General features: G+C 36.1%; 1 protein-coding gene across 1 annotated transcript in view; it reads right to left on the reverse strand.

Moving 5' to 3' along the window:
• The window catches only part of LOC120527536 (protein WWC2-like), a 293,278-nt gene that overhangs the window by 73,051 nt on the left and 193,735 nt on the right, over positions 1-26,492 (reverse strand). Inside the window, exons 7-8 of the mRNA XM_039751046.1 lie at positions 22,110-22,256; positions 1,070-1,140 (exon numbers count right to left, since the gene is read on the reverse strand). Coding sequence (XP_039606980.1) covers positions 1,070-1,140; positions 22,110-22,256 — 218 coding nt within the window. The remainder of the gene's footprint in view (positions 1-1,069; positions 1,141-22,109; positions 22,257-26,492) is intronic.

A 26,492-nucleotide genomic window follows, 5' to 3' on the forward strand; every position in this document is an offset into this window, starting at 1 on the left:
ACCTGCTGTACAAGTGTACATTTGTGTTACCAAGTTGTATATTTCATGAAATAACTGCATTAGCATTTGCTATATCTTGCAGGTTGACTAGTATATCAAACAGTCCAACGATATAGTGCTTTCTCACCATTTCAATCCTAAATTTATTTTTGGCCGAAAACAAAGGACTGCTTTTATATAATGCTTTTAGACTCTCTCTGCATATAACATTGTACATTCTCTTACTTTTTTGTGATACTGCCTCCTCCCTGTAATCAAAACAACTTTGTGTAATACTCTCCCTATTTAATCCCCTAAAAAAGTTCTTCTGATATCTGAAAAGTCATTTTCCATTTATTTTTGTCATAATGCTGCTAATAATTATGATATCTTTCACTTGTAACTGGTATTGAAGCAATAGTGGAACAGTTCACCTTGTCCTCTCCAATCCATAACAAACGGATACGATTCACTTTTGATATTCATGCCCTCACTGCTCCAGTTGCTTTACAGCTTATACTATTGTTTCCCTTACTTGCCTTAGACTTGCTGTACAATTTTGCTATATTGCTTGCTATATTGTTCACCAGTGTGTGTGAGTGCAGATTCATTAAAACCATATTCTCGTGAGCGGGTGACGTGCATGTCTTCCTTGTGTACTGTTGTGTCATATTCAGCCCTTCATTCATCATTCTGCCATCCATGTAATCAGCCTCTCTACGAAATTCATCATTTTGGGTATACAACTTCACCATTTAATTAGAAGCATCTGACATCATTTTTTATGTGCTGCCCTAGCAACTAGTGCTGATGCGTCAAGTATAAACCAGGCTTTAGATGGGGTTTATGGCAAATTGGTGTCTATAAGCAGCTCTTTTTAAAAGTGACACCTGAGTTAAGTATTTTTAAAATGTCAAATTCACTGGTTAGCAATTCATGCACTTTTGGTTATTAGTTATAGCAAGTGAAATGGATATAGAGTGCAAAATATTATAAAAAGTGAGATTAGGAATAATTTAAAAGCTTCAGAAAAAAAAACAAGACCGAAACAGTTCAAGTAGACAAAAAAATAAAAAAAATAAATCCATACCTCCTTTTAGCTTCTTCATACTGCAAGCTGAGCCTGACCTTTTCTGCAAGATTTCGACTTCTTGATCCAAGCTAAATGAGACAAAGTAAAAGTGCAAAAAAATTAAATACTGAATTTACAAATAATTAGTATTTTACTATTCTTGCCTGCCAGTATGAAGGTATTTCCAAACTGTTACAGTTCTTGTCTGTGCAAAGAACCATGGCTGGGGATGCACTTTTTAAAAAAAAACTCACTGCCCAGTCCAAAAGACTTTCTGATATTGACTTTGGCATCCTTCTGGCAATTCCTCCAACTCCTCAACTTTGGCTGTTCTTTCTGACCCATCAGCAAGAGGAGAAGAAGGATCGGCTACATGGGAAATAGCTGATCTTCTATATTCTTATTTAAAGGCTTTCACCCTGAAGAAGACACTCCAGCTTTGATGCATGCAATATATACAGGGGAAGCAGTAGTTTACCAGTTATATGCCTTAAAGCTAGACTGACTTAGAGAAATGTGCCAGGGGCTGTTTCCAGTGGTTAAGGTTATTATTCAATTCCCACTGGACATCTACTGTCTACCTTAAATTTAGTAATTCACAATCAATAAAATGCTGTCTCACCATGGTTCAACTTCCTTACTGAGTACATGGTGATAAGAATGTAACAAAATCTGTGCAGCAGTCAAAGACAGAAGAAAAACACAATGCAACAAAATAAAAAAAAAACTAAGTTAGTATGTTGAAACTGTATGGTCTGGATTCTTAAGAGTTCTCCTAGCTGTTACCAACCTCAACAAAAACTTATGGACACAGCAAAAAAGTTGTAAATCATGAAGCCCGGGAAGCATCATTATTTCAAGAAGTAAATGTCAGTGCACAAAACCTTGTGCCATGAAATGTCTTTCTTTTCCCTATGAAGACACAGAGGACACCACAAAAATCATAACAGCGGGCTAAGGAAGACAACACTGCACAACAGACTCTAAAGACCATGTGGTAAAGACTGCAAGTACAACCCACACAAACATAATTCTCTCCTCAAAACCTAATCAATGATACTCAAGTCAACACACATGGAAATTATGCTTAATGGCAAGGTATAGTAAAACTATTTATCTGTTCCAAGACGAATTAGAACTAGCCACCTAAGGACCTGCTTTCTCATGTTTGACTATTAGTGTTTAACAAGATTAAGATTAACTGTGTATACTAAACTTCTAGTTTTTACAAGGTGTTAAATGATATGGAAACAAAAATCCTTGAGTCACAAATTAGCACTTTAAACCTCTCTCTTTCAAGGTTATACATTCAGGCAAAGGTGAGTTTACTGTGATGTCATGATAAAATTTAAAACGTGAAGAACATAACAAAAAGCTGGTAGAATAAACAGAATCCAGAAAATGTCCAAACACAGATCAGGTAACCTCTTCTGTATATGTTCGGATGTTTTACAACAACAATTCCAGAATGTAATCTGTCATGTGTGAAACATGACACGAACAGCATTATTGAAATGTACGTATAAAAGGTGTTTTTGGCATAAAACCTCTGGTGGAGGCATGTGGAACCTTGAAGACAGACATTGTTAGAAGGGAAGGAATCATTATTAGAAGCCACAAAGAATATGTGTGGTGTGAGTGAGTGAGAGAGGGGGAGAGAACGCAAGCTATAAAGAGTAAGAGATGATAAAGAACGTAAAGGGCAGAACTTACTAGACCTGCTGCTTAAATCCACTGGTCTGAGTAAGTGCCTGCCGGAGAATCTTAGGAAGGATCCTTGCTTGGAATAGGTCTGCTCATTGGGGAAAATGAGAACAAATAGTGTTGTCTCTGAAACAAGTGATAGGTATGAGGTGATATGAATGTGCAGGAAGGGGACACAGCAGATAAAAAGATTATTGGAGCTGACATGTATCTATGGAAGATTGGACTGGCGGCATCAGTTTTAGAGGAAAGGAAATCGTCTTCAGTAAACCTCATGCGAGGGAGCAACAAAGAGATAGTGTATTTCACAATATGTATGACTAACAGCACCAGTGATGATAAAATGTCAGATAATAAACGAAAAAGAAGCAACCAAGGGGTCTAAGTCAAGTTAATTAAAATTAAGAAAAAAGAAGTTAATTAGCAGCAAAAACAGGTCACTAATTAAGAGGATGGTTAGAATGAAAACCTGCAGATACTGCGGGCATCCAGGACTGGAGTTTGACACCCCTGCTCTAAATATTCTCACTGCATGTCTCCAAGGCATAAAGTCATGGATGACTCATAACTTTCTATATCTAAATAGCAATAAAACCAAGGTGCTCCTTTTTAGTTCTAAATCTACATTCACTAAGCTTAACAGTTTTTTCATTTTAATTAACAAAATATTACAAACATCTCTTCCCAGGTTAAGAATCTGGCATCATGCTAGACCAGACCAGGGGCCTTATGCATAACGCCGTATGTAGAATTCGCACTATAACATGACGTAAGCACAAAAGCACAGAATCTGCATGAAAATGCATGAATCTGTGCGTACCCCAACTTCCACGTTCTTCCACTCCATAAATCCTGGTCAGTGTAAAAAGTAACGCTCGTACATGCGCCTTCTGTCCCACCCCAATTCCTCCTAGAATTACGCCTCTTTGAATATGCAAATCAATATAAATCGCCCTTAAGCTCAGCCTTCTGTGAAAAGACAATGGGAAAAGCACGGGGGAAAATATAAGAATTTCACAGAATACTAAGGGGAGGCAAAGGAAAAACATACTATTTGTTTGTTTAAACAGTGGCATAATCAACAAAAGGAAGTTGATCGAGTGACATAGCATGTCAGAGAAACTCGAAAGCGCAAGTTCACAAAGTTGCACGGTGCCAAAAATAAAAAAGAAGTCACATATCAAAGTCGCCATGAAAAGGTGAGTTGTAGCCCACCGTCTGACCTTATTAAGGTACAGACAAAAAAAAAATAGGCACACAGTGGGGAAAAAAGCACGAAATGTCAACTTTAATCTCGAAATTTCCACTTTAATCACGTAGTTTATTTTGTAAAGTAGAACATGAAGTAGAACTTCATCTTAAAATCATTTAATTTACTAGTTTCTCAAATCCCATCGTAACTAAAGTAGCATATTAAATGCTTTGTTTTGTATTTTATCTTCAATGTGCTCTGTGTGTGTGACTCAATACGTGCTTCCGTTCTTTCTCTTTCTCCGACAGGACACAGAATACATTACATTCATCATATTACAGTTCTCTGAATAATTAAAATACTGAGATGTGTATGTGGTATCATTTTCATGATGATTGGAATGAAAGCATGTTATTAAGAACACGATGGCACAGTGATTGTTCATGTCTCACACAAGATGCTGCTGCGCCATGCGCGACCTTCGATGAAATAATTTATTGTAGCAGTACTGCCTCTTTCAAACATACTAACCTTCAATTCCTGTCCTTACTTTTCTTTCCTCAAATACCCAATCGTCACACAATCAGCCCTGTAATAGACGTTAAGCCATCTGTAAGCTTTCAACAACGATTCTTCAAAACTTTTAAGGAACATTGAAATATCTTCATAGTACGTGTTTAATTATTCTATTCATCTATCTTTCCAGTGTCACGCCAGCCTTAGTAAATATAAAGTGCGAGGCAAGAACAATACGTGAACTTGCTAAGTGCTGCGGCACCGTGTCCTCACATTCTTAATTGTTAACAATACAGATTATTTAAATGAAGTTAAAGTTTTATCTGTATAATATAATCAACATATTTTGCTGCATTTCATCTTATAAATGATACCGTCATCATATGTAAATACGTGCTTTATAATGTGGCACAGGTTGTACAATATTATAACTGTAAAGCAGGTTTACAGTGGGGTAATTGTACTTTTAAGTACAAACAGTTCTACAAGGTGCAATTGATTGATGTCGTTTATAGTTCTTGGGATGAAACTGTTTCTGAACCACGAGGTCCATACAGGAAAGGCTTTGAAACATTTTGCCATAGCTGAGGCAGCATGGGTTTGATGCTGTATACCAATAATTCTCTTTCCGATCAGCTGCTCCTGTGATTCCCCACTCAGATACGGTGATATAAATACTCTGAGTGGTGCAGTAAGAGTAATATGGAAAAAGATGATCCACTGTGTCAACCCTTAAAGGGAGCAGCTGAAAGAAGAAAAAGAAGAAGAAGAAGATGGTGCAGTGAGAGTAAGGGCTCATTTATACTTCACGCGACGCGACGCATGCTGCAGCGGACGCTCCTGCTACGCAAGCGTTGTAGTGTTTATACTTGCGCGCATTCTTTACGTAAATCTGGAGGAGCCCACCAGGTGGCAGTGCGAGATATTATCACGGTGAGAACATGTTTGGCTTCTCTGTGTTGTGAATTCCCTAAAACACCTATTAAATTCCGATAACACCTTACCGCAATATCTGTGAAAAGGATGTTTATTGATTAAATCCATCAATCCAGGGATGTGTCACACATACACTAGCGTCATTTTAGCGGCACCAAATCCCCAAATCTGCTTATCTTTGGAATGCAACCGGAGCACAGTGTGGAATACAAGCAGGAAATACCAGCAACGTAACTCCCTGCGTAGACAGCAGTGCTATTGTTCGCCACCGTGTCACCCCCATGTGTGTAATTATTAACAGTATTCATTATTTAAATGAAATTATATGTAAAATGTAACATACACACTTTAATGCATTTCATCATGAAAGTGATATCAAGTATGAATCTAAAGATTCTAAATGTGCAGAGAGTTGGAATATCATACATTTAATTTGTTCTGTGTGGTGATCTTTTGCTGCTTGCCGCAGCTGTCAGGTCCAAGAAGCTCGTAGCGATTAAAAACTGGGATGACGTTTACGACGGTCTGCTTTAATGATAAAGTAAACTACGAGGTTAAAGTGGACAATTCGAGATTAAAGCCGAAATTTCCACTTTAATCACAAAATACACGCTTTCACCGTGTCCTTTATTTTTTTCTCAGTGGTTCAAATATAACGCTATACATTATGTTGCTGTTGTTAAGTTGCAAAAATAAAAAAATTAAAAAGACGACACAAAAGATGGTATGTGAGACTTTTAAAATGTATCGTGTCATTACATTCGGGAACTATCTACATGTGACAGAAAGCCTCTATGCTGATCCTACGGGATGGATGCTTCGATGTGGTGAAGCAAAATGCCGACATACAGATGCATTCGTGGTGGTTTTATATTCAAGCGTCGCATATTCCCGATCGTAATGACACGATACATTTTAAAAGTCTCAGTGCCGCTATTTTTTTTTTCCAACTTCACATCGGCAACATAATGTATAGCGCTGTATTTGAGCCACTGAGAAAAATAAAAGACACGGTGAAAACGTATTTTGTGATTAAAGTGGAAATTTCGCTTTAATCTCAAATGTCCACTTTAACCTCGTAGTTTACTTTATTATTAAAGCAGACCATTGTAAACGTCTATCCCAGTTTTAATCGCTACGAGCTTCTTGGACCTGACAGCAGGTAAAGTAAAAAAATAAAAAATAGACGGCACAAAAGATGGTATGTGAGACTTTTAAAATGTATCGTGTCATTACGATCGGGAATATGCGACGCTTGAATATAAAAGCACCACGAATGCATCTGTATGTCGGCATTTTGCTTCAACACTTTGAACCATTCATCAAACAGCAAAGCGCGCACATCGATCCCCGAAGGATCTCCATAGAGGCTTGCTGTCACATGTAGATAATAAACAGAGACTCTGACGCCACGCTCCGACTTTTAGCACACTCGCGCCCGACTTTTGCTGGTACTGCAACTAGCGCACGCGTCGCGTTAATTTCTGAGGACCTGCTCAGAGGACGTGTGAAATGAACGCTGGGAACGCGTGGCAGGCATGATGCGGACGCGTACGCGTTCTGAGCGTGAAGTATAAATGAGCCCTAACAACGCTAAAGCAGTTATGGTATTTGGAATATTATGGCTATTCCCTGGACCATTATATTGTTACAAGTTAATTACAATCAGATGCATTACACTAATCAACAATATGCGGTTAGTTTCAGTGTATTTATAAAGCCACATCAGGAAAATAAAGAGTAACCACACAGGAACAGTAGCACTGCTTTGATGCTGGGTGCCGCCAGTCTGCAAAACCAAGTGGTGAACTTGCGTACGACAAGGTATGAGATACCGTGGAAAAGTGCGTGGCTTTACGCCAAGTGTAGGTTTTATACACCGCGATTTGAAAGTGGAAACGTTTTTACACAACATTTCTGTGTGGACGCACTGTTTATGCATGAGGCCCCTGGGCATTTTACGGCCAGCAGGCCACATCCGGCCCACTGACTACCTTTGACCAGCCTGCGTGAGTTCGTAGTAAAAGTGTAGCAACATCTATTACTTTGTGATAGGTGCATGGAATACAATTACATGGCTTTTATTTTGAAGACCATTATTGTTTTTCTTAATTATCAGTGCGCTTATGCACGTCAGCGAATGTGTTGCACAGCTTCCAAGAAATTAGCTCTTAGCCCTTAAATATGTCAGCTAACTTTAAAAAAAGAAAAATTGACGCAGAATGTAGAGTTTTTAAAAAGGCGTGGACTACTAAATATTTATTTGCTGAAATCAAAGGTAAAGCTGTGTGCTTAGTGTGTGGAGAACATATAGTGGTGTTTAAGGAATACAATTTGAATCGCCATTACAAGACTAAATACGGAGAAAAATACTGATGCAGAGCGGGCACGAGCATTGGAAGATTTGCTAGCTAAACTGCAAAAGCAACAAGGATTATTTACAAAGCTCCACTCATCCGGGGATGCAGCAGTCATAACCAGCTTTGTAATATCCCACAAAATTGCAAGATACAGTAAGCCATTCTCTGATGGGGAGTTTATCAAAGACTAATATACCCTGAGAAAAAAGTTGCCTTTGTAAATGTGTCTCTCTCAAGGTGCACCGTAACGAGGCGGGTCGAGAACATCCTGGGGAATTTGGCACTTCAACTGAAAAATAAAATGGACAATTTTGCCTTGTTCTCCTTGGCTCTAGACGAGAGTTGTGACGTTCGTGATACAGCCCAGTTACTTACCTTTGTACGTGGATTAACGAATGACTTTGAGATGACGGAGGAGCTGGCAGCTATGTGGCCAATGAAAGGGACTACGGGGAATAAACGGGGGATGATTTGTTCACAGTGGTAAATGCATCCATGGACCACGCTGGGACTAAAATGGGACAAACTGGTAGGTGTTACAACCGATGGCTGTCCAAATCTGACGGGGACAAATGTTGGACTTTTGAGGCGGATGCAAGATAAAGTGACTGAAATTAACCCAGAACAGAAATTGATATTTTTGCATTGTATCATTCATCAGGAGATGTTGTGCAAATCAGTGCTAAAGATTAGCCATGTTGTTGATGTTGTAAGTAAAATAGTTAATTTCATCAGGGCAAGAGTACTAAATCACAGACAGTCTGTTTCACTGTTAGAGGAGCATGAAAATGAACATAGTGACATAGGCTACCAGACAGCTGTGAGATGGCTCAGCCTTGGCAAGGTGGTTAAATGAGTATGGGACCTGAGAGCAGAGATTTAAGAGTTTTGTGAAAACAAAGACAAGGACATTCCAGAGCTCTCAGATACACACTGGATTACAGATATGGCCTTTGCTGTTGATGTGACTGCATTAATGAAGGAACTAAATACCAAGCTGCAAGGCAAGGGCCTATTTGCACATAAAATGTACAGCTTGGTAACAGCTTTCATAAGAAAGTTGAAGTTTCTTTCAAGTCAATTAGAGGGCAACATTCTTACTCACATGCCAACACTGAAAGAAGTCGCACTATCAGCTGATCACCTCCACAAGTATTCATCCATGTTAGGGGCACTGCATGGTGAGTTTTCAAGAAGATTTGAGTTGAGAGTGAAATGCACATGATTTCTTCTCCCTTTACTTATAGTGTGGATAATGCACCCAGTGATAACCAGCTTGAACTAATTGATCTGCAGTCTGATAATCTACTGGCAGAGCATTTTAAGTCAGTACCACTGGTAGAGTTTTATTCCTCTCACAAAGAGGAAATCTTCCCACACTTGAGGATGCATGCTCAAAGGATGTTGGTTCTCTTTGGATCTACCTACATCTATGAAAAAACATTCTCAGTGACGAAGTTTAACAAATCCAGATATCGATCCTCTGTCAGTGATGATTACTTGTGTGCTGTCCTTCGCATATCCACCTCAGATATTCAACCTATTTTACGTAAAGTTATGATGCTAGTTTTTTTAAACATTGCAAAAGTTGAAATTTTCTAAACTGTTTTTGTGATTGTTCATTAAATAGAATTTTATATATATATATATATATATAATTTTATTTTCCACATTTTCTCATTGTAATATTTCATTTATTATAGTGGGATATCATATATATTGGAAATTAATTAAGAATATTATAGGTATTAAGTACTTCATCCTGCTCTTACACAACACAGAACTGAAGCATTGGTTAATGCCTTAGTTACTTCACGTATAGATTACTGCAATGCCATTCTATCTGGTAGCCCCAAAAAACTTATCCGTCAATTACAACTCAAACAAAACTGCTGCAAGGATAATTACCTGTTCTAAGCACAATGAACATATCATACCTATTCTCTCCCAACTTCATTGGCTCCCTGTCTACTACCGAATACAGTTCAAAATAGTGCTTTTAACATGTAAAGCTCTCCAGAATCTTGATCCTCCATACCTCACTGATCTCCTACACACTTACACTTCTTCTCACCCCCAGATACTCATCTGCAGCTCTACCTGTATCACACATCAAACTTAGTTTTATGGGAGCACGAACATTCTCTCATAGTGCTCCATAACTCTGGAATTCTCCTTCCTTTCATATATGTCAACCACACTCAATAATGTAATCAATACCCACTCTCAAAGCAACTCTTTTTAAATTGGCATATCAACTTTGATTTTAGAACTGTTATAGCCTGTTATCTTTTATGCTTGTTACTACTTTATATCTTTATTTATTTTATCATTGTATTTGTTTTTAGTTCTATTAATGTTGCTTAATTTTTTTGTAAGATGACCTTGAGTGCTAAGAAAAGTGCCTATTACATAAAAGTAATATAATTATTATTATTGTAAATATATTAAAATTTAAATTAACAGTAAGAAAACAGTTACATTGGACTTGTGTCCTGTGCTAAGTGAGATCTTGCCTTGCACATACTTGTTTATTAAATGCATAGTAGCTAATAGAATAAACTGTAAGCATTATAGATAACATACACGATAGACGATCTGATAAGGCAAATGGAAGTTTGAGTATAAAACAGAGTAAAGTAAAAGAGCTGAAATATCATTATGTACATAATAAGTAAACTACATCAAGCAATGAGTATCTTATTGATGTATTAGAGAGTGAGAGAGAAAAAACTCCATTTGTATCCACCAAACATCTTGTGATCTTCCTTGCAGGTATTTTTGTATACCTTTAGCCCCACTCCTCTCCTGCCCTCCCAAAGCTCTGTGCCACTGCAGGCCTGATAAGTAACAGGATTAGCTCTGTCACAGAAAACATCACATGTATCTACTTTAACCACTGGTTTTAATATTATTATAAACTTTTAACTCACTCTGTAAGCATTCCTCTGAAAAAAGGCCAGCCCTTCAATATGCTCTGTTCCATAAGCAGCTTACTTTTCTGGCTGACCTGCACTTGACATGGATTTCCATCATATCCTTTAAATATGAAGTGGCTGAAATATTTTAGAAAAGCCTGAGAAAGCATTTTTGTGGTGGAGCAGGAAAAAACTAGTTAACTGAAAATTATCAGTGCTCCAGCCTGAGTAACCTTTTAAATTAAATAAAAAACAATGTAAAACATATTTCTAGTTAGCTCTCATATCAGGACACTAAGCATTAAGGAATACAGTGAGACAAGTACAAATCAATAACAGTGTAGCTGCCTTAGATTGGTCTAACTAGAACCATAAACATCCTCCAATCTTGTGATTGATACCCATGAGAACAGGCTTCCCCAGAAAAACAAATTCTCAGATGAAGAAACAAATTCTAACATAAATTACAAAGGAGCAGTTCAACAAGTGTCAGCCGAACATTTGTGTGCTCATTATTAGATGATTAACAATAACTTACAATAATGGAGGCAACATGATATTGTGAAGTAATCGACTAAAACAAATCGACTATTGTACATAAAATAACTATTTTTATATATATATATATATATATATGAATCAAAAACCTAGACCTTTTCATCACTGAATCCATTTCAGAGAGGAGCAAAAAACTAAACCTGATAGACTCGAAGCTTAAATCCCAGAATCTGGATCTATAAACGAGCACAACTCACTTAATTACCAGACTAAAAATGGCAGACAAAACAGTCAAAGACAAATACTACCTTTTTATAGAAAAACATGCTGGAATGATGTATGCATATTGAATTTTTTTGAAGGTATTGAATTTTCTGAGAGTATTTAAGTTATTATCAGCATTTTAAATGCAACCTGAACCATGGAAAATGGCTGTGAGAAAAGGAAAATAACATACTCATTGATTCTTTCATATATTAATGTTTGGATTTCTTAGGAAGGTTTACTATTGATTTCATAAAACTGTGTTTTGAGCAGAAGTATTACTTGTCAGCTACAAAAAAGAATAACAATAGTTTGCGAAAGTACTTGAAAGCACAGTAGACAAACGCTATTGTAGTTTCAAATTACTCACTCTATAGCTTGCTGTTAAAGAGATTTACTGTAAACAGGTAAAACTGAATATAGGATTGCCTTGCTGGTAACAAAGAAATAAAACACCAGATACTACTGTAGACTTAAGGTAATAGCACATCTTGTCATTCCTTCAAAAATTATGTAGTACTATTTATTTTGTATTCTATTTATTCTCCTGCTGTAAAAAGTCTATGAGCTCTATTCATTTTCTTCTTGTCAAAACACTGTTTTGGATTTAAAAGAGAAAAATCATGGTGCAGTACACATTGTCATACTGTATACATATACAGTACAGGCCAAAAGTTTGGACACACCTCCTCATTCAATATGTTTTCTTTATTTTTATGACCATTTCAGGTGACTACCTGTTGAAGCTCATCGAGAGATTGCCAAGAGTGTGCAAAGCAGTAATCAGAGCAAAGGGTGGCTATTTTGAAGAAACTAGAATATAAAACATGTTTTCAGTTATTTCACCTTTTTTTGTTAAGTACATAACTCCACATGTGTTCATTCATAGTTTTGATGCCTTCAGTGAGAATCTACCAATGTAAATGGTCATGAAAATAAAGAAAACACATTGAATGAGGAGGTGTGTCCAAACATTTGGCCTGTACTGTATATATATATATATATATATATATATATATATATACTGTATATACACACATATATATGTTACAGCACAACAAAGGCTTTATTTATGTAGGAAACTCTTTACCTTCATTTCCCACTAATGCAAAGTACAGCAAAGCAACAATAGGTAAATCCACCCAGCATTTTCTTACTCTTCTTTTTTCTGTCTCTGTCTCTCTTTCCACCTTCACTCCTTCTCTAGCAAGCTTCGTCACCTTTCCCCCAACTCTGGCTACTGGAGCAGTGGGATCCTTTTATCCTGCATGTGGAAGTTCTTCTGATGGCCTGTTAATCTGATCCAGAAGCACTTTTGGGCGAGGAGCCTGACAAAGTAATGCTCCACAGTCCCTGTAACATCCCTGGAACCCAACAGGGCTATAGCAAACTCCAACTCCCATGGAGCTGTGTAGGAACCAGGGGTGCCATAGCAACCCAGGGGCGGCTGCCATCTAGCACTCCAGGGGAGGTAATGCCTCGTGCAAAATTCTCTGCCCTGGTCCTTTCAGCATATGGGCATCCCAGCAGGGTAAGACATTTCAGCATTGGTAGCTGTTGCATTTTTGTTGTATGGATAACAAATAATCCTTAATTTATTTTTTAAATTAGTTAGATTATTGATAAATATCAGTAAATTTGTTTATTTTTTTCACAAAACATTGGATAATACGTTAGCTTTAATACAGGCTGTATGATGATGTATGAGGATCAAGAATAGCAGTCAGGGCTGTAAAAAGTTTGAAAGCTAAAATCTAAGCTTGGGTATATGTTGCTGGTTTAGACAGTGAGGGAGAGTGCCATGCATGCTAATATTTTTAAATCCAAATGAGAAAAGCAAATGAGGAATTGGAGCAGTTCCTGAAACAGAATATTGTATGGTAGTGAAATGCCTGATCATGAATTCAAAAAAGATGTTTGAAGACGAAAGAGCAGGTGGCATTGAAGAGGTAGATTCATGGCCAGGCAGCACATTTAATAATAAATACAGGAGCCACTTACTACAGTGCAAAAGTTGCTGGATATAGTTTCATAAAAAAATGTAGAGATATGAGGTAAAGTGTAGAAGGGTCATTCTGTAATAGAGAGAGGGAAGGAGAGAAATAGGCACAAGTGGACGGTTGTGATAAATGGTTGATATGAATGCAATAAATCATGGTGAGTGACAAACAGGTTCACATACTTTAGGAATGCGAAAGTGGAAGTCATGGTTGATGACATGGACCTCAGTGGAAAGTTACTGAAGGGAATATGTGGGATAACTTGATTACCTAGATTTACAAACACAATGCTGCCAGTTCAATGTCTATTTCTAATTCAATGGTGACCATTGTCATCAAACCTTTCTGTACTCCTACTACAAAAAATGTGTAAACAATTATAATCTGTCTTCATCCTGCTGGTTGCCCTGGATTCACTAAAAACCACTTTAGTATAAAAGACTACCAGACTTGCAAGAAGTTACTGGAGGCATGAGTGCCACCAAGATGATAAAGAACAGGAACACATCCCGCAGCAAATCTAAGAGGGTCAGAGAGTGAGATACTTCCATACTGGAAGACAGAGAGCATGCCTGCACACCAGTTTGAAAGATGGAGACCACTGCCCTGTCATTTTAAAAAGTGACCTAGAAAGGAAGCCTCTCGGAAGATAATCAAGTGGGTGAAGTTATAGCACCCTTGGAGGAAAACTGCAAAGTTTGTTTGTTCCATTAATGCCTGCCACTCCAACTAGCAGGAAAGAGACAAAGAAATCCTGACGGGCTGGCAGAAAGCTATAAAATCTTCAGGCCACTATACTGCTGCACATAGTCCATAGCCATGATGGGCTGGCAGGCAGCCAATTCTTTCATTCCAAGACAAAGGGGAATTGTACAGTATTGATAATAATAATAATAATAATAATAATAATAATAATAATAATAATACATTTTATTTATATAGCACCTTTCCCATGCTTAAGTAAATAAATAAAGAAGAGTAAGTCAGTAAATTCAGAGAAAAGCCTAACAGACAACATAATTGATGGTCTAGAACACACACACAGGTTAACACAGATTACTGCATGGATATCACTAATGGGTTTAAAGGTACCTTTGGCTATGGAACTAACATGTATAAAGAAAGCAGGGGGGTTGGGTTAAAACTTTGCAGAAGGGAGGAGAGTCCAGGGTCTATGGAGAGACAGAGACAGTGACAAAGATAAAGAGAACATTTGAGAGGTACAGTAGTTTGCACAAATTTCTTTGGTATTAGAAAACTAGACAGAAAAAGGTTCCAAAAGCTTTCAACCTGTACATGGATGCCTAGTTGTATTATATAACTTATTTGCTACTTTGTGATTTCCCGTTACTTGTCCCTTGTATTATTTTATTGTACAATGTATCAATCAATCAATCAATCAACATTTATTTATATAGCACATTTTCATACAAAAAAAATGTAGTTCAAAGTGCTTTACAAAATGAAGAATAGAAAAATAGAAGACACAATAAAAAATAAACATAATTCAACATTAATTAACATAGAATGAGTAAGGTCCGATGGCCAGGGTGGACAGAAAAAACAAACAAAAAAAAAAACTCCAAAGGCTGGAGAAAAAAAAATAAAATCTGTAGGGATTCCAGACCAAGAGACCGCCCAGTCCCCCTTTATTATTAGTAAAATAAACATGCTTAGTTCTTATATCTTAAGCTCCCTGCTTTTATGCTGCCAAGCTTCTGCAAAAGGAAAAAATGTTTAATTTCATTTTTAATTATCTGTTCCTAAATAAATTATTGTAAGGGTTGAACAGTGCCTACATCCTTCATTGACTGAGAGGTACTTGCATAGAGATGCTCAAATTAAAAGTATTCTCTTGGCCATTATTTCTCAAGGTGGAAAAGTGTTTAGTAATGAAATTAGCCAATAGTACAGAAAATCCTTATCATTCATAAAGCTCAGGTTCTTTGCACTCTGGGGAATTGCTAAAAACATTAATATACAGAAAATTTAACACCCCTTGTTGAATGTTTGTTGAGCAGCTACATGATACTATAAAATTAATACCTGAATACATTTGTTAATAAAAAACACCAAAAATGTTTTTTATTCATATGAGCAGTTTGAACAGCTAAACCGATTTTTCACAAAATTTTGCATGTGTATTGCCGTTGGTCCAACTTAAAATACAGGCTATAAGCCATATCGGGAATAGAAGTTATAATGGGAGGGGGCAATCTAAAAACCAGTAGTGATGCAGGGACTACTATTTCCATCAGGCAGCAGGAGTGTGCTAGGACTTATGAAAGGACATCTTTAGTGCACATGAAGTTTTGTAATGGCCAAAGTGCAGTCTCTTCAAAGACCACAAGTACGTTGTCATTGAATTAAAGTGTTTCTTTGGATTTCGTAGTAGGTTGTGTTAAGAAATTCTGAACTTCCAAAAGACATTTCTTTTCCTTTTATTAATACCTGGATAGCACCAAACACTTCAGCTAGTATACAATAATTCTAAAGCTATGACTTTTAAAAAGAGGACAATATATTAGTTTACATGCTTGCAGAATTAGTCATTTTTATAAAAATCTGGAACTACAATTTTTACAATGTGATACAAGTTTTCAATTAGAAATACGTATTTGTCAAGTTTCTTGTAACTGAAAAACTGCCAGTCAAATTTAGACAGTATACTGTTTCAGTTGCAATAAATTAAACTAAAAATCTTTATTCTAACCTACTGTATATTGTATAAACAGTGTTACAGAGATCTGAAACATGGGAAACTCCTACACAGGATTGGACATCAATCAATAACCAGTGCAAACCCTGAAATATCACAGAAAAAGAAACTCACAAATAAAACCTAAAAACCTATTATACTGATTTTTATTAAATACTTTCTACAGAAATCTACGTTTTCACGTACATATGTGATGTTTAACAGTAATTGCTTAAGACTATGATGAATATGATGGGCTATTTAAAAGGCATAAAATCTATACACATTTGCTTGTGTAGAACATTGCACTTGCAGAAGTTTCTAAATGAACATACTCTAACTGCAAGAACAAACAGTATACATTATTTAAATGAAGTTAACAATTTATCTGTAAAATGTAATATACATACTTTAATACATTTCATCACAAAAATGATATTGAGTATATATCCTAGTATTCTAACAGCACACAGCACAAAGAGGATATAGCTCCTGGAATCTAAATCAACTTAAAAGCCAGTCATCATCATCTGTAAACATGTGTTCTCTTCTGTTGAATTGAATCAAATTCCTACATTGTCAATGTATGGTACAATGAGATTCAATATGCAAATCCTTATAAAATGATATAACAACAATAATAATACGATAAAAAACAATGAAAAATATATTGTATGAAAGTATAAATACAATATACTGTACATGTATATATAGTGCAGATAATGCAAATGGTTCATAAAGTGGCTTAGGTTGTGCAATATTCCAGTTGTAGTGCAAGTTTACTGTGAGGTAATTGTAAATATAAGTACAAACAGTTCTACCAGAAGCACTTGATGGACGGATTGAGTACGCTTATAGCTCTTAGGATGAAACTGTTTCTGAGCCTTGAGGTCCATGCTGGAAAAGCTCTGAAGTGTTTGCTGGACGGGAGAAGTTCAAATAGACTGTGCACATAGCTGAGTAGAATTCATGCAGATGCTGGTGGCTTTCCTGAGACAGCATGTGCTATAAATGTCCTTCAGGGCTTTTTGATCGGCTGTTGTACAGCTGTGATTCCACACACAGATGCAATGGGTTAAAATACTCTGAGAGGTGCACTGAGGGTAACAACACTAAGGCAGCTATGGTATTTGGAATAGTTTGGCCATTGCGTGCACTATTATATTGTTACAGAATGATTACAATCAAGTGCCTTAAACTTGTAAGTGATATGCAATTAATTTTGATATACAGTGGAACCTCAGTTCACAAACATCTCGGAACACGTACAAATTGATTTACGACCAAAAAGTTTGCCAGACTTTTGCATCTGTTCACGACCACACACTCGGTATACGAACAAGCCAGTTTCCCTTTCGGTGAGTGCACGCCGATTATTTTCGCACGTGTTCAGTCTCTCCCTGTGTATTCCCTGTGCAGCAAGCGAGAGAGAGAGAGAGAGAGAGAGAGACAGACACACACACAGACACGCGCGAGAGAGACACACAGACCGCGCGGGAAAGAGAGAGAGAGAGACACAGACACATGTGCGAGAGAGACACACATGCACGAGAGAGAGACGCACATACACAAGTGCGAGAGAGACACACACACGCGCGAGAGAGAGACACATGTGCGAGAGACACACATGCACGAGAGAGACACACACGCGCGAGCGAGCGAGAAAGATACACACACGCACGCGCACGCGCGAGAGAGAGACAGCTGGATGCATAAGGCCGAGAAGGCAGTTAAAGAATGCGCCGGGCTTGTTTTTAAAGAGACAGATCCGAGCATTGTTTTAACCTTGTTGTATTTAATGAAGACTTTTTTACTATTGGATTTTAACCTGTTTACTGCGATCGGTTCATAACGTGCATTGTTGCAATGTTACTTTTCTTGGTGTTTATTAAATTACAGATTTTTCAAATGTTCATTTTTTCCCTATGCTTAAAACTCATTTAAAAAAAAAAAGAAGTCTTGCAGGGTTAGTTTTCTCTGTTGTTCAAGGTTTTCTCAGTGTTATTCAATGTTGTTAGATTTAGTTTACTATTACGCTGTGCATTCTATGGTATACTTAACTATATTTGTGCTTAAAAATCTTAAAAAAATATATATTTACATACAGTTTATACGGTCTGGAACGGATTAATTGTATTTAGATACAATCCTATGGGGGAAATTACTTTGGTTCACGACCAAATCGGTTTACGACCAGAGTTTTGGAACGAATTATGGTCATGAACCGAGGTTCCACTGTACTTGATAAATCCAGTGTTACTGATGTGAATCTGAAAAAAGGGAGACCACACAGAAACAGTAGCACTGCTTTGACACTGTGTGCCGCAAGTTTGCAAAACCAAGCAGAAACTTGCATACACAAGGGTGGAGGCTGGTGTGAAAATATGCTTGGCTTTACATAAAGTTTAGTTTTTATACATCTCAAAGTGTGTGTGGAAACGGGCGTATGCAACATTTTTGTGCGTATGTACTGTTTATACATGAGGACCCAGATGGTCAGACTACTTCTGACAAAATCTCTAGTTTCTGCAAACACATATCTAAACCAGACTCTGGACAACTATATACTTTAGGAAAACAAATCACTGTCTAATAGTAATAATTTCTTTATATGTATCACACCACATTTATCTAAAATAAATGCAACCCAGAATGCTTTAAATAAATGCACATTACAATAAATTAAAATAGGCAAGTCATCAGTTAATAAAATAAGGTGAAGTACAACTGTTCAGGTTGTTTTTCTCCAACACCGAATCTGAATGATCTTTACTTGCTCTACTGATTTTTTTTATTGGTTTAGCCAATTAATGGCCTTAAGTGGCTGAAATCTATTCAAGCAGGAATGGTAACAAGGTAAGAAGCCTCATTTGATTAAATTCCAATGCATGACAGGCTGCCCATAAACATAGTCCTACCCTCATTCACTATGCACAGAACTAACAGTTCTTATTTAACCTGATAAAATGTTTAAAGAAAAAGCAACAATAATAGTGTCACTAAGAACCTTGCAGACATGTAGGGAAATTATGCAAAGTCTACAAGGAGAACACATTAAGCTAAACTACTCTGAAACTACAGAGCTCCAATCTATTACCATCTTAATAGTAACAGTAACTGCAATTTATGCCACATCTGATAAAAGAAAATCAACAGGTGTCATTGTTTGTATGTTGTAATATCAAATTCACTTTCTGTACTTGTAATTGTTATTATTCAAAAATTGTACACATAATCTTATAAAACCTTTACAATTTTATATAATGTCAAGTTTATTTCAGGCATCAAAACTGACTTTGCAAAACATGCGTGGCACAAGAACATTCTACAGTTTAAATATACTTATGCTTTCTAAATTAAATCTTCACTCTGTAATTTTTAGGAAGAACAGATCATGTATTAAATATATGTTCAGATGAGAAATGGGTAGGAATCCTCTGTTTTTCCAAATAAAAAGGGGATTCTAAGAAGGTTGCAGTCTTAAACAGACAAAATCTTCACTTTACTGTACACAATAATGCATACTGGTTATAACTTTCATGAGTGTTATAAATAATACATAGGCAGTCTGTATGTGTTTTTTGCAGAATAAGTGCTACTTTTTGTTTTGTGTTTGGCTAGGCTCTTGATAACATTTTGAACAAGATGGGTATTTTTCATTATTGGAAACTGTCCTAAACATTTTTTTTTGTTCAGAAGGAAACCTTCATGTACATTCAAAGGCTTCTTCGTGTATAGCTGCAGCTAACAATTACATAAATGGAATTGTTTTCCCCTTTAAAAGGATACCATGACAAGACCAGTATTGCAGCCAACAGGAATGCTTTTTCAAATGTATAGGGTCCTTTGGGCCCTGACAGTACAACAGGTAGTTTTGGCATGGGAAGCAGAGATTAACTATGCCAAATGGCTAAAAAACTAATGTGTCATTACAGCAGTATACTTGTGAATAATATGACCCTCTTGACAGAAAAGATGGCTAGATGATTTTGAACTTTCTGGTTAAAAAAGCTTTGAGAACTAAGTTGTTGCAGAAGAGCCTGTTCTCTACTCTTTGGTCTTGAATTGCCAGAACATCAAAGTCTATCCTTAAGTATGAGGAATAAAATACATCTGCTAACTGCAGATTTTGGTAGTTTATGTTTAATTTGTTATCATGAAATGCATAGTGTGGAAGCTATAGGATGTTTACTTGTTTAACTGAAGAAAATTACAAATAAGACATACTGTAGATGAAATAACCATATTAAAAAAAACACATGGCTAACATTTCCATCCTAGCATTTACTGCAAAAATCAAGCTAAAAAACATGCTGACCTAGTTTTTAATATATTAACATAGCTGTAACTGTATGTTTCAGTTTGAACAAAACTGATGTTGTTGACCAGTCGACTAAAGTTCATACTTTAACTGTTCCACAAATGACTTACGTGTGCTGAATTTGGACACATCATTATGCAGCAGCATTTGCCTCCCATTCACATGTCCAGCCTTCTGTTTTTGTTTGAATCACTGCTTATGAAGCACTTACACATTCTCCTATGTTGTTGTGGGGTTCCCAAAATATTACACCTCTAACTACATTTGTGTTAGGTTAATTCCTATTATAAATCACTACAGCATGGGTGAGCACATAAGTGCTTGCTCAAATGGACTTGTGTTCCTGAATCGGATCCTGCTTGTACCTAGTTTTCCTAGGACAGTGTCCACAAAAGTGGTTCAGGAAATAAATGAATGGGGTGAAGCAGGGTGTTGACAGAATGAACATTACTGTACATTTTGCAAATGTTTGCAAATATATTATACATTAAAGTGAAAGTTTCACATGAAAGTTTGATTTTGAAACTGCTTATTTTACTTTTGTATAATAACTTTTAGTTGAAATGTAATCAAAATATTTTTAACCGCATAACATGCAGCAAATGGTAATGAATACGTGTCTGTTTTTTGAATTATAAAAGATGCTATGGAAAACAAATGTAGCATCTTTCTTTTCACTATTTGCAAAAGACAAAAGAACAAAGCAAATCCTTAGCTAAAGACAGGCTTTGGCAGTGCCATTTAAAAAGATCACCATTATTAATGCAGTCCTTTCATTTCAAAGAATAGATAGATAGATAGATAGATAGATAGATAGATAGATAGATAGATAGATAGATAGATAGATAGATAGATAGATAGATAGATAGATAGATAGATAGATAGATAGATAGATAGATAGATAGATAGATAGATAGATAGATAGAACTGTTGTCCATGCAAAATGACCCTTAATAAACAGACTTTTTTGGTTAAAGTCGATTTATGGTGGATTTTTCAAACAGGAATTATCATGGAAATAAAGCACAATGACAGTAACTTTGAAATATAATTAAAAAAAGCTGCACATTGACATTACTGGCATCTGTCTCTTTTATAAGCCACTATAAAAATGGCAGGTTTATTTTACTGATTGTTTTTCCCCTTATTTTTTCTTTAGGAGAAATATATTTAGAATTAAGAAAAATAATACTTAGTTAGTATTGCCATATAAGAAAACCAAATGTAATGAATATAAAACTAAACATATTATTTTATTAGTTGTAAAGAATAAGAACTAATTTGAACAGAAAATGTCAAAGCTATTGGGCTTTCTTTTTCCTGCTTGAGTAGGCAACATGATTAGTTATTAGAATTATAATATGAAATAACAGATGATAATCATTAATGGAGATAATGTAAATATAACTGTATAATATGATTTTTGTAATAGTATGCATTAGTATTGTGGAAGTGCTACTTAATTCTGTTAAACATTATGTAGAAAAGATGATTTGAAGAGCACAATATATAATGATTACACTGAATTTGAGGGGGGCAACATGTTAAATAATAGTCAGAAATGCAAGTAAGAATTTCATGGCACTCTACACTTACACTCTATATGCAGTCATAAAAATGACTGAGAATATAATTAAGTATAGAAGCATACCTCTCCAGAGAGATCAGTCTGTGAACCAGCTTCCAGTGTTTGTCGGGACATCAATAAGTGTGACCCCGTCGAGGTATTTCGCAAATCTGGCTCAGATCGTCCGATGTACTGCTCAGAATGTAACCGTTCCTTTAGCTGAGCCAAGCTCTGTAAATTAAAAATAATCAACAAAATAAAATATGTAAAGGGCTCATAATATTTTAGTACAAGCATAGATTTATTTTACTTACTAATACCTGCCAAAAAAGTAATTCAAATATCCACACAATTTGTATTGGCTCTTTGGCCACTTCACCGGTGGCACTTTACCTAGAGTCTCATCTTATTGCTTTATCATCCTTTCCTAACTGAAGTAATTTCTTGTTTCTTTAATTATGCAGTGAGATTACGCCACCATCACCCAGATAAAGGAGGCTTTTTCATATGATCCACAAAATCACCCACAAAATAGTTGATAATGTTATATTTCATCAGATTCTATCCTTTACTTTTCCTTTACCCTATATAATGTTCTTTTTCCAGACAGAAACTGGGCTTTGAAGAAAGAATCACATATGTGAATGTCAATTGTTTGTCCATCCATACATCCATTTTCCAACCCATTTTATTAGAGTGTTAGTGGATAACATTTGATTCTTGCAGTAAACTACTTAATTGAGTAAGTCATGGGTTTTTGTATGTCCTGAGGTTTACTCTTACACTTTTACATCCCAAAGACAAGTTGATTGGTGAGTCTAAAATGGCACAGTATGTCTTTGAGTGAGTAAACACATTAGATAGCCTTGTGATACACTGGTGTCTTGACTAAGGTTGTTTCCTGCCTTATGACCAATGCAGCTAAAACAGAATCTAGGTTAAAAAAGTTGGTTTAGAAAATAAATTAATGAATTAACTACTCCAAAATCCTTTGAAACATTCAGCAGCACAAAAGACTGCACTACTTTGAAAAATAACTTTCTGTCAGTCAATGTAGGCTGTGGGAATGTGGGAAATGAACCGCCTAAAATCTAGTGGTTATCACAAACAGCTAAAATAAAATCTCCTCTAATGCCAGGCATACTTCAATCACAAATCTTTACAGTGAAATGAGTTTAATTGTGGATTGCCTATTCTTCTGGATTCCTCTGTTTAAAGGGGCCAAAGTTAAATAACTGACCAAAAAGGCAATGTTTACTTTAACTTCATGAGGAAAAAAGACAATCCTTACTTTTTAATAGTTTTGCCAACAATGCTGGCTTTGTGAAGAAATACAAAATGTTAGAGCAAACATAAGTATGAGGGTAAGCTGAAAAAGTATCCTCAATTTACTTGTAAAAATGAGAACAGAAATAGATTACCCAAACATCATTCTTCAAATGCAACACTAATGCAGGCATTCTTGAACCTTTCAATCCATTCTTAGGCACTTCGCAAGGGAAAAATATTTTTTTCGTACTGTGCTTAAAGTTAGTGATTGATCTGTGCTCCTGATACACCTTCTGCATACAAAAAGGGATAACAACATGCTGCTCTTTTTTAGTGTATATAGAAAGGATGTGGCCATGTTAACAATGGTATAACATGCCAACAATTAACCAGACCAGTCAGAACCTAAGTCACAGCAACTTAAGCAAACAAAGCTGACACATATGTATGTGCAAGTATTGCTGCAGCCAATTACTTAATCTCATACATACTGCAAATGTTTGGACACTTAGTATTACTCTCTAATAATCAGCAAAAAATGACTGCACAGAAGCATGGGTAACACACATAGATTAACTAGAAACACATATACCTGATTGAAAATATAATTTTTTTTTATTGGTTGTAATGGCTGAGAAAAACAAAGAGAACACAGAAAATAAAGTCCCTGGCACAATATGCTTTGATGAGGACCATTGCTGATGAAACAGTAAACAATATCATAAAGTCCATAAAAAAATTCCCATTTACTTGTGTCACATAATAAGCATGCAGGATATCATTCACAACATCACAGATATACAGCATGTATTTTTGCTAGAATTTTGTTAAATAAACCACTTATGGAAATCCTCTCATGAATGGGTGGGGAGAACATTCAAACGAGTGTGACATCCAGTGTAGTGGGAAATTGGGAACACCATTCTACACTCTAGGTGTCTTGTATATGTGACCAAGCGTGACTAGTGCAGTGGTGTAAGACAGTGAAACACAGACAGAAAAAGGGTTGGGTTTTGCAAAAAATAACGTGAGCTTTTATTTGCAGGTGCACATAAAGAAAGATAAATGATGTCCTGCGGAATATACTGTATCTAAACCAGTAACGGTGCACTGCACATTAATACACTTGACTTGAGAATTCATAATTTTCATTCTCTTTCTCTGTACATTTAGCATTTGTTTGCTCAGACGTTGATGCGTTTCCTGCTTCCTGAGCAGCTCTTGATTTCTCCACCCTAGCGGCCTGCCTATTCTCTTCTTTCGTCGGCATCTTTTCACGTTCATACTGATTAAGTAAGTGTTTGTATTGCAATTACTTAGTACGTTTTCTTTAATTTTTCACTTAAGATGGCACTTAAGTCTTCAATCTGTCTCAAGAATGATTTAAGATATGAAGAGGGGAAGTGACGGCGAAGGTGGTAGGGATGAGAACTGCGCCTGTACCCATGCGATGCCCTGCTGGCTAAAATAAAATAAAATAAAAATAAAAAGAGGAATAACCTTGGAGATCAATCATCACCCCAAAAGCGGATAGCAGACATCACGTAGTATATTTGTACCAAATTTCAGGTCAATAGTTCAAACTATTTGCGAGCTGCAAGCAATTTAAAATCCTGCACAGACAAAGGAACAGCCACTGTAGCATACTATATATAAAGATATCTACTCCTATACAATAAAAGACACACAAAAGTAGTTATAAACCAGAGCACAAAAATGATGATTATATAGAGTATTAACAGTGCTGACTTAAAGTCCCAAATGAAAAATAAAAATGCACACAAACTAATGAAACCCATATATACACAAAAACAAAAATAAAGTGGTCTTCCTCCATAGTAATCCAAGTCAAAAAGCGGCTCCTCCAAACAAATGAACAGTACTGTGTTTAACCACAAAAATATTCACAGTACAGAAAAAGAAAAATGTGTTTATACAAAAATAAACAGTGCACCATTAACCACAACCCAATACATACCTTCACTAGAGCTAATGATGACATATTTATCAAGAAGATTATACAAGAAGAAAAAAAATATTTACTAAAATCAAGGCACAAACTGCAGTGCTTGGTAAACTCACAAGAACGCTTTACCAAGTACCTCACTCAGTGTGACCTAGCCAGAACACTAGGGATGGGCAGATTGATACCACAGTAATAGATACTTCGATACTCAAACTCTACTCATTTGGTATTGAGTATTATTAAAAAATATCGATTAGTATTATTTTTTGAAAGATGTGGTAGCAAGGTTGTTGCAAAGGCATAGAATGTACTAAATAACTAACACACTTTCCGCTCTCACGTACTGAAATCAGCAGACACACTGTAACATACGAACACCATAAACTCACACCAGATGTAAAAGAATGCAGGCGCCTGATGTAATATTTTTGGGAAGAGTAAACAGTACATTGGCAAAACAAGCAGCCTATTTAAACGTTTAAAAAGCACATGCACTAACAAACAAAAAGATGTTTGTAAAACGTCTGTAAATCTGAAGCATGGCAATTTAGTTACAATAAATACCAGATAAGGGATGTTGCAGGAGCATTTTCAAAGATGCATGAGAGCTATCCAGGTAACTGCAACTAGCGTAGACGGGGGTTTACTGAAGAATTTTTAGTTGAGTTTAACATTTTGCCGTTTACCACTCATTAATACTTAAGAAACACAAAGCCCATTGTCAGAGCATTTTGTCATGGGTTCTGTTCTTTTCTGCTAATTAAACTTAAGGTTATAGTATAAACAATATACATAAATAACAATGTTAAATAGTCTTAACACTATGCAAAATACTTAATAGCTATGCCTAATTTGAAGATAAAAATTTTCACTTAAAGTAGTTTGTTTTTTCAGAAAAATAAGTGTCCGATTAAATGTTAATAAAAATATTAATTATTCTGCACGTTTAGTGAATTTAAAAGTACTTTGAGTACATTAGTAGCAGAATTTAGTCTAATAAAATACCATTTTTGCACTTAATTTTGTATTGCTAAACTTGCATTGTGCTCCTGTCTTCTCCCACAGTACAAATACGCGCAGGCTAGGTGGAATTGGCCCCTGATGTTTGTGTGTATGTGTGTGTGTGTTTATCCTGTGATGAACTGTCACCCTGTCCAGGGAATGTTTCTACCTTGCACCCGCAATGGCAAAACAGGATCAAGGGTAAAAATCTCAAGGCTATTTTTTCTAAA

This window comes from Polypterus senegalus, chromosome 4 (assembly GCF_016835505.1).
Source record: "Polypterus senegalus isolate Bchr_013 chromosome 4, ASM1683550v1, whole genome shotgun sequence".
NCBI lineage: Eukaryota > Metazoa > Chordata > Cladistia > Polypteriformes > Polypteridae > Polypterus > Polypterus senegalus.